At 37.1% G+C, this 12,707-nt stretch overlaps 1 protein-coding gene across 6 annotated transcripts in view; it reads right to left on the bottom strand.

The window, feature by feature from the left end:
• The window catches only part of LOC140165082 (uncharacterized), a 56,303-nt gene extending 43,599 nt beyond the window's left edge, over nucleotides 1-12,704 (bottom strand). For 5 of the 6 annotated variants that reach the window (XR_011860625.1, XM_072188505.1, XM_072188506.1 and 2 more), the window contains exons 1-5: nucleotides 12,547-12,704; nucleotides 3,657-3,852; nucleotides 2,225-2,483; nucleotides 853-1,056; nucleotides 202-398 (exon numbers count right to left, since the gene is read on the bottom strand). Coding sequence is in view for 5 of the 6 variants with exons in the window: in XM_072188505.1 (XP_072044606.1) it covers nucleotides 202-398; nucleotides 853-1,056; nucleotides 2,225-2,483; nucleotides 3,657-3,713 (717 nt within the window). In the remaining variant the exon portion in view is untranslated. The remainder of the gene's footprint in view (nucleotides 1-201; nucleotides 399-852; nucleotides 1,057-2,224; nucleotides 2,484-3,656; nucleotides 3,853-12,546) is intronic. The other variant, XM_072188508.1, reaches the window with a different exon arrangement.
• Nucleotides 12,705-12,707: the final 3 nt, after the last annotated feature.

Here is a 12,707-nt window from a genome sequence, read left to right as displayed (position 1 = left end):
TCTTTTCAAAATGCCACTTATTTAACTTCCGTCCTATTCAGCATTGTTCAGATGGGCATCGATCAATCGAACAATCAGTGTGTGTAATTTTGAGATGATTGTATAATGTTTGTAAAATTATGCGCAATTGTATTATGATGATCTGCATAAATTACTGATTAGTAATCGGTGATTAATAAGCTTTGATACATGCTTTCTTGCCTGTTCTTTATAGCCCACTCGTTCTCCAGAGCCATCATCATTGGCGCTGACCCACATACCGACTTTCCATAGTCCCGTGCCTTCAACTCCCTGCCCTCTGTCGCTTATCTTCACATTAAGATTAACAACCAAGGCATTGGCCGCATTCTCAAAGACAGTGCCTGGAGTTTCTGGAGTAACCTTCCATACAGGTACATCTATAAGTGCAAGAAAATTTAGTTTAACATGTCTACATGGTTATGACTAAATGTCATGATTAACTGTTTATAGGACTGGCCATGGCCCCAGGGTCCGTTCGGTTTCTGAAATGCACCCGAAAACAAGTTCACACAAAAATAAATTTACAATTTGTTAGAAAGTGGTTAATTTGAGCTTGCTTACAGAACCACTGATTGGTTAATTACATACGAGTAACCAATCAAAATAGAGCTTAATCCCCTTCAGCTCTACTGGAGCGCATAAACATGGTGGATTTTTAAAGTTATTAAGCAGGTGCTATAAATCACATGTTATTCTTTATTCTAGTTCTCGATCTATACTTACAGTGTGGGCCCGGGGTGTGGGCAGATGCGGCAACAGTCATGACTCGCACATACACTACATGTCCGAATATACTTACTGTATGGACAGACATGTCCGAATTATACTTACAGTATGGACAGAAATCGCAGCATTCATCAGGATCCGTGATGGGTTCGTCACAGAACGTAGGTTGGCAACTCTTGATGTCACATTTCACAGTTGAGTCATCACAAGAACATGTTGTACATTCGTCTATTACCAGCGCGTCGCCATGGAGTATTATGGTTCCCCTGTAGCTACATGCTAAGAGATCCTTATTAGCTGCTGTTCTAGCTGCAATAATAAACAGCAAAATGTGTAAGATTATAAAATACGTTTATTTTAAACACGAAAATTAAAAGACAAAAATGTTAATACCACCAACTGAAAAAAAAAATTACAATAGATATGGATTGACCCCGGGATTGACTCGTAGTCTAGCGTCGTATTAGGGCTATATACGTCATCAATTTGAATTTTCATTTTCATATTTATTCAAATTTAACATTAAGTAACACCATAAAGAGAACATCTAAAAATAATAATGTGGAATCGAATTGACGTAAGAAATCCAAATTCAGAATCAGAACTTGAAAATGTCCGATTTTGTGAGAATCGCAACAAATGGATTTCGATACAAAATGTTCGAACAACCATAATCTTTACCAAAAATTATTCTATCATTTATTTATATAAAAAGAAATGTGATGTTATTCATTGTAATTAGTCCTGTCCCGGTACATCACTTTTTAAAGGGATTTCTTACTAGTTGTGGGTTAGTCTGTATTAATTATACCTTTACAATAATAATCTGGAAATGATGAGCACGCTACTAAGTGATCTGGGTTTGGAGAGCTACCAGTCTTAGACTCGACACCGCACCCTCTACTTCGAATGATAGGCGAGGATAGGTTAAAACATGTGTAGGCCTATCTCCCTTACCGAATGCTACACATAGATGCTGAGCGCAGCTGGTTATATTGGTACCATCAGGAGTGTATTGTATCCTACCGACACTTTAAGAAATTGTATTTATAGTCAAATTTTCGTTTGTTTTGTGAGGTATCATGCCAAATTATCACGGTTCGCAGGGCGCCGTGGCTCGTAGTCATGGTAGTGGAAATCTGATGTTCAACAAAATTCATTGTTTAACAATCGAGAAATCAAAACCAAGAACTTGAAGGTACCCAATGGGTATAAGTTTATTATAGATTTTGGAAATTATTTATGTGTTTGCTTTTGATTTGGCAAATGGCTGTACCGACAGTATCGACATCACGTGACTGTCATCAGAAATGCACAAAGTTACACAATAAATTAGGTCTAAGTTAATTAGCCGAACTAAACAAAATGTTGAGCATATTGATTTAAACAAAGGTTTAAGATAATTATAAACGATGTTAACGATTTACACTTGATACTTGATGTACTTAAAAATCGCTAACTAAATCTCACAGTATACCTTTGCAATTTGCAAATGGTGAACATCCAATTAAATGATGCGGATTTAGTGAGTCGTCAATCTCAGACTCGACACCTTCTACATCGAAAGGCAGTTGTGGGTGGAGTAGAACAGGGGCATCTCCCTTGCCGAATTCCATACAAAGGTGTGTCATCTGTGTGCATGTTACATTGGTACCATCAAGGGCATACTCGATGTCTGGATAGGTGGCCTCAAATCCTCCAAAAAACGGTGGCCTCCTTATTGTATTACTCAGAACCTGATAAAAGAAGAAAATAAGAGAATAATTTTATAATGTGTTAACAAGTGGGGAAGGGAAGTTGTCCTTCGCCTCGTCATCAAATGTATTTCTGGTTTGTCTTTTATTGTAGCTACTTTTTGAAATATTTTTTTTGTGTGTGTGTAGATTGAATTTGATCGCATACTTTAATTAAAATTAAGCTATATTCTGCTTAAACCACGTTGTCAAACGTGGTAACTACGTATACTTCCGTCCTTTTTCGTTGGGTATAGATCATAAGTACAGATGTTATGGAAGTTAAAGGTTAAAGAGCAATCAGTGTGTGGAATTTTCAGATGGTTGTGTTTCTAATGTTTGTAATATGCGCGACTTAAAGGAGTATTTCGTGATCCTAGCATCCTCTTATTATGACATTTTCAGTAGATATCCACGAAAAAGCTTATTCCCAAAATTTCACAGTTGATTCCGATTTTGTGTTTGCGAGTTATGCATGATTATGTGTATTAATCTGCAAGAAATATTTTGTACATAAACATTATGTAGCTAGAGGATGCCAGTGACATAAAAATCTCAACGTTTTTTTGAGAAAAGTGGGGGGATGATGCTGTGGATCACGAAATGCCCTTTTAATTCGGCATGATTTGCATAAATTGCTGATTAGTAATCGGTAATTCAACAACTCTTCCTATACCTTTGTACAGGAGCCGACCGTTGTTAATCCGTGGTGAATACACACTTTGCCAGTAGCGCATACGCGAACGCAAGTTAATGGAAGCGTGTATACGCGATCCGCGTTATCGTGTAAAATTTGACATGCCTGGAACTTGTGTGCGCTACATGTTGTTTTCATTATTTTGGAGGAAGCGGCTAAACATTTATTCTGTAATTCTTTTGCTGCTATACGCAGAAAAATCATAGATATTCTATGAGAAATGTCCAGTTTAGTCATTGTCATTGAACATTTCTCATGAAATTTAACGATCTTTAGCTTGTTTTTCGTTGTTGAAAGGGATTCAACCATGTTTCATCGTTGTTCATCACCGCGTCCGGCGCGTCTGCGTGGTTTACTAAAGCTGCCCTCGCGAAGTATACCACGCAGACGACGCGGACGCATCGTTGTTAATCGGTGATGAACAACGGTGAAACATGATTGAATCCCTAATTAATAAGTTTTAATATATGCTTTCTTGCCTGTTCTTTATAGCCCACTCGTTCTCCAGAGCCATCATCATTGGCGCTGACCCACATACCGACTTTCCATAGTCCTCGCCTTCAACTCCCTGACCTCTATTGTTTATCTTCACGTTAAGATTAACAACCAAGTCATTGGCCGCATTCTCAAAGACGGTGCCTGGCGTTACTGGAGTTACCTTCCATACAGGTACATCTATAAGTGCAAGAAATATTATGTCTTACATGCTTATGACTGATTGGCTGTTGAAAGGGCCCAGGGCCGGACAGGGCTGGCCCCAGGGTCTGTTCGGTTCCTGAAATGCACCCGAAAACAAGTTCATACCAAAATAATAATTTTACAATTTTTTAATTGTTTATTGGTTAATATGAGATTCTTACAGAACCACTGATTGGTTAATTACATGATATACTCGTATGAATAGCCAATCAAATTAGAGCTTGATATCTCTCGGCTTAAGGTGGTACTACACCCCTTGATAAATTTGTGACTATTTTTGCATTTTTCTCAAAAAATAATAACACACTGGTAACAAAGGTTATGTATATTAGAGGGGCAAGGAATCTAGTTACTGCACTGGAATTTTAGTGACTCAAGACAAGCGGTACGTTATTTATGATAAGAAAAGAGGTACCGCTAGAATGTACCTCATTTCTTAACATATATAATGAACCGCTTGTCTTGAATCACTGAGATTTTATTATTATTATTATTATTATTATTATTATTATTATTATTATTATTATTATTATTACAAGGATTTATTGAGCGCATTTCCACAAAGTCCAATGCGCTTTACATGATAAAAATACATACAAAGTACAACAACAAGCTACAAAAATACATATCAAAAGCCTTATATAAAAATGGCAATATTACCAACTTCAACAACAAAAATATACATAAACATATCTGCATGGAAATTCAAAAGAATAAATTATTATAATATTAAAACCATTGTATTTATATGAAACATCATTAAAAACCAACATACATGAAAGTAGCCAAAATTAAAACAAATGACTACGGCTTAAACCTTTGGGAAAAGAAACGTTTTTAAAAACTTTTTAAAACATTGCACATTCTGAGCGGCGCGTACGTGCACAGGCAAGTTGTTCCATAGTCTGGGCCCTAAAACAGAAAATGACAGGAGCACGTGTGGTCGAGTGGATAAGGCGCCCGACTCATAATACATAGGTTGTGAGTTCGAGCCCCGCTCGTGCCAACGTGTTGTGTCCTTGGGCAAGGCACTTTATCCTCATTGCCTACTTGGGGGATGTGGTTGGGTTGGATTGGATGTTTGTATAGTTGTTTGTTTCAATGTTGCAATATTGGCGCTGATTAAGCTGCTGCCTGCAAATTGCATTGTGTCTGTTTAGGTGTCTTTAATGTACAATTCTAGCAATTTGACCTGCGGGTCACGATTAGAGTTTGAAATAAAACCAATGCAACTCACGAATGAGTGGGGTCGCGCTGGTGCGTTTGCTGACCTGATAAATAAGACGTGCCGCACGATTTTGCAGCTTTTGCAGACGCTGAACATCAGAAACAGACAAACCCCCAAGCAAAGAGTTGCCATAGTCCAGCCGAGAAAGATTCAAAGATCTCACTGCATGTGCACAAGTAGAACGATCAATATAACGACGAATCCTATTTAAATTTCTCAAATGAAAGTTTACACTTCTACACAAAGAGCTAACATAATTTTTCATTGCAAGGCTATTATCAAAAACAATGCCAAGATTTTTAATGGAAGCAGATGGGGCAATCACAGATCCACCGATTTTCAAATCAAGGTGAGATACAGCATTTGCATGCCTAGCAGATGCAATCAAGAAAAGCTCTGTCTTCGAATCGTTTAACTTTAGCTTGTTTGCAAGCATCCACGATCGTATTTCAGCGATGCAATTGGTAAGCCTACAACGTGCAGCAGCTGTATCTTCCTCAGACTTAGGATTGAAACTAATGTAGAGCTGCGTATCATCAGCATAAATGTGATAAGCCACCTGAAAACGCCTGATAATATTAGCGACCGGTTGCGCATACGCTGTGAAAATCGATGGACCTGCGACTGACCCTTGTGGAACACCATACTTTAACGGATGATTTTCAGAATAGTCTCCAAGAACACAAACCCTGTTACTACGATCCCTAAGGTAACTATTAAACCAATTCTTGGCAGAGCCTGTTATACCAAACTCCCTCTGCATTCGATCAACAAGAATATCATGATCTATTGTATCGAATGCAGAGGAAAGGTCCAAAAGGACCAACAGTATTGCTTTACCTTTGTCAAGTTCATTCAACATGTCGTTTTTCACCCTAAGGAGAGCAGTTTCTGTACTATGGGAAGCTTTGTATGCTGACTGATATGTTTCAGTGAGATTGTTGTCCTGGAGATGATTATTGAATCTAGAAACAGCCGGATACTCTATGATTTTACCTAGAGTAGGGAGGTTGGAAACAGGGCGGTAATTTTTAAATAAATCAGGATTGAGAGTGGATTTTTAATCAAAGGTGTGACAACTGCTTGACGAAGAAAAGAGGGAATGAACCAACTCTGAAAGAATTATTGATAATGGACGTGATGATTGGCAACAATGTATCAACGCAACGTTTCAATAACCAGGTGGGGATTGGTTCAAGAGGACTGGTCTTGTTGGGAAGCTTATTTCTCTAACCTCATCCTCACTCACATTAGCAAAACTTTCTAAAACCTGTACACAGTTACTCTTATTTTCATAAGAAATATTGCACAACCCATTATTTACATTCAACAGTTCATTGGCAATTTGACAATCAATCCTCCAATATGTTCATAGAATCAGAAATATTACAAACCATCAATTCGTTTGAACCAGATAAATCACTTACATCGTCAATACTTTGCAAATTACACTGTCCATCAAGCTCAGACCTGATATTAGACACTTTATCGCTAAAATAATGAGCAAATTGATTGCTAAGAGCTACATTGGAACTACACGCAGGTAGTTTATGAGGTGATGAATTGAGAAGCGTGTTTAGAGTTCTATACATGGTTTTAGCATTTGCATTATCTAAAGTTTCTTTGAAATAAACAGTCTTACTATTCATAATCATTTGGTTAACTTTAGAGTTCTGTGCAACAAATTTATCACGATCTTCATTGGATCCAGTCTTCCTCCACTTAAATTCAAGGGCTCTGCGTTCGCGACGTGCATTTCTTACATCATCAGTATACCATTTTGGATTACTAATCAGTTTCTGCGACCGCGTTTTTTCAGGACAATGTTTATCAAGAACCTCGCAAATTGAACGGTTGTATAATTCAGCTTGAGCGTTCGGATCATCCATAGAGAGAATACACTGCGTTGCGTTGCCAAGATCAGAAGTAAAAGATATTAAATCCAAGTCTTTATATGACCTGGAGGTAAATACTCTTCTTTCAGGAGGCGTTTTAACCTGTTAATTCTACATTGGATCATATGATGGTCGGATCCATACCTAAATGGCAAAACAGTGCAAGACGAAAGAAAATTATCCTCCGGACGACAAATAACATGATTAAGTATGTTACCACTGATATGCGTTGGTTTATCAACATATTGCTTCAAATCATGCTCTGTAAGGGATGTGAGGTACCTTGAAACATCAGGTTTAGATGGTTTGTTAACGTGAACATTCAAATCACCCATTATAAGTGGTTTACCGGGAAGAGAAGATACTACACTTAGAAAATCATCAAACTCTTCATTAAATCGAAGATGAGTAAAACCGTTCGTCTTTGAGGGTGGGGGTCGGTAAATGCCAATTAACCTAATGGCTTTTGAGTTGTCAGTTACAGAAACATGTTCAAAGTTAATGGTGTCGACTCCAACAGGTGACAAAGACAGCTTCAAACTGGTCTTACAGATTATGGCAATACCACCGTGCCTGTCACCAGGTCTTGGATGACTCAAACATGTATAGCCAGATGGTGTGAACTCATTTATTATTACAGGGTCTTCTTCTCCGAGCCAGGTTTCCGTTATCATTAATACATCCACATCTTTGTCTAAAATGTAATCGTGAACAGTTGTGGTCTTTTTGCCAACAGATTGCGCATTCCAGTGATGAATATCAACACATTTTTTGCCGTCAAGTTCAATATGCACAAGATTATTTTGGTTTACGCCGCAATGTTCATTATTATATTGTTTAGTTATACGATCATGAGTTTGTACGATTTGGATATGTTTACGTACATGTCTACCACCTCTGCGACCTCTTTTGTGTTTACTAATACCAAGATCGTTTATTTTGTAATACAGTTCATCAGACACTGGGTATGTATTACGCAATGCGAGAAGTTGATTTCTAGAATATGATACACTGCATGTAGTAGTTCTTGTTTGTGATGTTACGTAATCAGTATCGACTCGTTGATCAACATGTAGTGGTGTAATGGAGGGATACACACACGTTAGGTAATTGGATTGCTTGCCCCTAAAATATACATAATTTTTGTTACCAGTGTGTAGTTATTTTTAGAGAAAATGCACAATTAGTCACAAAATTTATCAGGGGTGTAGTACTACCTTAAGTCCCTTCAGCTCTACTGTCCGTTCTTACTGTATCTCTGATTGGCTCAATAGTATGATATAGGCCTCTTTAAACTAATCAAAATAGTTCTTTGAGGCCGATAATTCGTCCGGTAGTGCTCCCATGTCGATGGTTGGAATAAATGGGCTATTCGAGAAAATAGATGCACACCCCTTAAGTTATAGAGGAGTTTGGATTTCCAGACTTTTTGTCCAGTCGTGAATGTTGAAAATCCAGACTTTTAAAGTATCCAAAGTTCAAAATCGGAAATTCTCAATTTGATAGCTCATTTTGAACATTTCTGTGATTTGTCATGCATTTAATTGCAGTTCTAAGCTTTTTCCAGTAACTTTGGCAACTGGAAGTCCAGTCATTTGCAAAAAAACCACAAAAACTTGGCAATCCAGACATTTCATTTTTTGAAAAGTTACTCCTCTATAGGGGCCACAGTGTATTTTACCCATACGAAAAATCATTCCGTACGGACCGTACCGTGCATGCACAGATCACTGACAGTGACGCAATCAACCAATCAGCAGTTGGAAAATCGTTAACCCAATGACGTCATCATTCAAAAACACGAGTTTTTAATTGCAAATATTTAATTTTTGTGTGTATGAATGTCAATGGCTATCTCAAATTAACATCGTGTATTATCGTTGCGTTGCATGCGCGGAAGCTTGTGAGGCGGGTCCGTTGCAAATTTGGCGGTTCTCTTGATTTTGGTGACATTAAAAATCCATCTTTCACATGGCCGGGGTGTGTTGGGGTGTGTGTGGGAACGGGGGTCAGCTATGCACGCATGGATTCTGTTAATAACGACCTGCATGCATAAACACTAGTACTGCTGACTGAGTGTACCAATCGTAGCAGGGTGTAAAATATACAACAAAGTCAATGTTTAATCTCAAATACGTTATGGGGTAAATATATAAGCATTTGAATAATTTAACAATAATTTGAACCTGAAAAATAAATGAACATGAAAGTTCATGAGTGATTTTTCAACATATTTGACTGTTGGATAAATATGTGTGCTGCAGCTTTGTAGGTAAGGCAATATGGCGCATTACTTTGAAATTGGTAATGGGTAAATTACACTGTGAGGGGGTGTGTACTTATATTTTGGAATAACCCAATACTATTAACCCTATATGAATTTGTGTACCGTGTAATAATAATTCCCCATATCAATTTGTAAGCGCTCTTTAGCAAAGTCATACTTCAAATATTCACAAATTTAAAGTCATAGTTCATTGAATTTACAACCGTATGACAAAACAGGCGAAAATAGTAAAATTTTGCACAAGTTTTGCAATTTAAAGAGAATTGGCCATTGCTCATTCTAATGACGCTATTATGGACAATATAAATGTGCTCTTTCATTTAAGGGAAGGGGTATGAACGTTTGGACAGTATTTATTGTGGGATATTAGAGCACATCAGACATATCGAATTGCATTCTGAATACGAAGAATGTCATTCTGATATCAAATAATTTTGATTTTTGAAATTCGCAATTTAATACACATTTTATGGCAAATCATTAAAAATTGATATTTTTGATATTTAACAGTACTTGAAGTAAAATTTATAAATCTGATGATTTATACATAAGGTGTATGTAGGTGGGATGAAAAAGCCGACGATCAATTGAAAATTTTGACCTTTCGTATTGAAGATATGGATTTTTTTCCCAAAACACCAAAAAAAAATTAGGTCTTTTGGGAAAAATCCATATCTTCAATATGAAAGGTCAACATTTTCAATTGATCGTCGGCTTTTCCTCCTGCTACATACACTTTAAGAATATATCATTAGATTTATATAATTTACTTCGAGGACTGTTATATATCAAAATTTGAAAAATATCAAATTTTTATAATTTGTCATAAAATTTGTATTATATTGTGATTTTCAAAAATGAAAATTATTTGATATCAGAAAGACATGCTTCGTATTCAGAATGCAATTCGATAGGTCTGAGGTGCTCTCATGTCCCACAAAAAAATACTGTCGAAACGCAATAAACGCTCATTTTAGATCCCTTAACCCTATATGAATTTGTGTACCGTGTAATAATAATTCCCCATATCAATTTGTAAGCGCTCTTTAGCAAAGTCATACTTCAAATATTCACAAATTTAAAGTCATAGTTCATTGAATTTACAACCGTATGACAAAACAGGCGAAAATAGTAAAATTTTGCACAAGTTTTGCAATTTAAAGAGAATTGGCCATTGCTCATTCTAATGACGCTATTATGGACAATATAAGTGTGCTCTTTCATTTAATGAAATAAAATTTGAAAAATATTGTAAGGAACACTTGAGGTTTTGACTTTTAAAACCTACATTTTGGTCAACAATTGTGCTGAGATAGGTCGTTTTCAACAGATTTACCACATTCGCTTTGACACATGTTTGATATAAACATTGAATTGCGTTATCTGTTGACTGAGAAAAAAGTGTTTTTAGGGGGAAGTGTTAAAGTGTTAGCTTTCGTTCGATATAAAATAATTCTGATTGGATGAAGGGAACACTTGAGGTTTTGACAAAAACCAATCACAGAGGCCTATTTTCCAGCTAGAAGCTTACTCAACTCTTAGGATGTTATGCACTCAACCGTGTAGTGTAATCAAAGACTGTGTAGAGACAATTCACTGCTTTCTTGGAAGCTCTTGGACATGTTGGACGAAAAAGTGTGCTCAGGTGTATCGAGGTGGAAACTGTGCATAGATGGTTTATAAGAGAATCGTTTTTGTGTACAAACTTTCCATGTGATATTATGACCTTTTGCAGTCTTGTAGGTGCGTAAAAGGAATTCATAGGATCCGAACTATTTATTCGCTTTTATTTTCCCTATGTAAATATGAAATAAATATAATGGAGCGTTGGTGAATTTGTAAAGTTATTAACCCTAACACCAGTAAAAACCACAAAATACCACGATGAAAAATTCTGCTCATGCATGCATCCCAGGGTCTGCGATGACGCAATCACCCTAAGTGTGATATGCTCACGGAATTGCTGGCCTGGCAGCAATAACCCGTGCAGCTACCGGTCCGCGATCGTGTGGTTGGCATGCGGGGGGGTCAAAGGTTCGAATCCCGGGGGTGCCAAGTCAAAAATTCTTCTTCTTCTTGAAAAATTCGGATCTTCTCTGACTTCCGATATCAAAAAGCATGGGTCAGTGTTAGGGTTAAGCAGGTGCTTTAAACATGTTGTTCTTTATTCTATATATAGGGTCCACAACTTATAAGTTCCCCCCTAAATACTTTTTGAAATAAATCGAAAAATATTTGTCAAAATGCAAACGTGTAAAAAGGTATGGGTAGCCGTATTTGTTTTACATATATGGACGTGGACCAAATCATAGCGTCACACGTCATTGCGTTCAGTCATAACGGTTGCTTATGTAAAAAAAAACAGACAGTTTTAACGGTGTTAGAAGTTGCATCTGAGTCCATAGGAGTCAGCTCTCAAACAATACAGTAGGCCAGGTCTATCCATGTGTTTGTTAAAGAAAACCTGACTGCTATGGACTCAGGTGCAACTTTTAAAATGACCTTTCTTTAACCATTGTGACAGAACGCAATGACGTGTGACGCTCTAAATTGGTCCACATGAGTAAAACAAATAGGGCATAATACATATCTGACTTATTCTAAAAAGTATTAGGGGAACTTTTAAGTTGTGGACCTTATACACCAGGCACAAAAGAAACTCGTCAGTTATATTCATCCTTGCTGTTCAATAACTTGATAATTTTGGATTATTCTGAAATATACATTTTGTTAATTGGATTTTGCTTTCTCATTTGACACCCTGTTCGTGAAAAGCGAACAAGAATTGACCAAGATATGCGCCTCCAAAGCCTCAAACCCCAAAATCAAAAGTTGCATTTTCAACGATTTTCAATGGGAACGCATCGTTGTATTGCACACAAGCATCACGGGCCAATCAATAAAGCACACAGTGTAACAGGCACAATTAAATCGTTAAAATTGCAACTTTTCATTTTGGGGTTTGAGAGTTTGGAGGCGCATGTCTTGGTCAATTCTTGCTCAATGTTTATGAACAGGGTGCCAAATGAGAAAAAAAAAGTCCAATTAACAAAATGTATATTTCAGAATAATCCAAAATTATCAAGTTATTGAACAGCAAGGATGAATATAACTGACGAGTTTCTTTTTGTGCCTGGTGTAGTTCTCAATCTACACTTAGGCTACAGTGTGGGCAGAGACGGCAACAGTCATGACTCGCACATACACTACATGTCCAAATATACTTACTGTAATGACAGATATGTCCGAATTATACTTACAGTATGGACAATAATCGCAGCATTCATCAGGATCCGTGATGGGTTCGTTACAGAATATAGGTTGGCAACTTTTGATGTCACATTTCACAGTTGAGTTATGACAAGAACATGTTGTACATTCGTCTACTACAAGCGCGTCGCCATGGAATAGTATGGTCCCC

This window comes from Amphiura filiformis, chromosome 11 (genome assembly GCF_039555335.1).
Source record: "Amphiura filiformis chromosome 11, Afil_fr2py, whole genome shotgun sequence".
NCBI classification, from domain to species: Eukaryota; Metazoa; Echinodermata; class Ophiuroidea; order Amphilepidida; family Amphiuridae; genus Amphiura; species Amphiura filiformis.
Note: the sequence above shows the minus strand (reverse complement) of the source record. Positions and strands in the feature narration are given on the sequence as shown.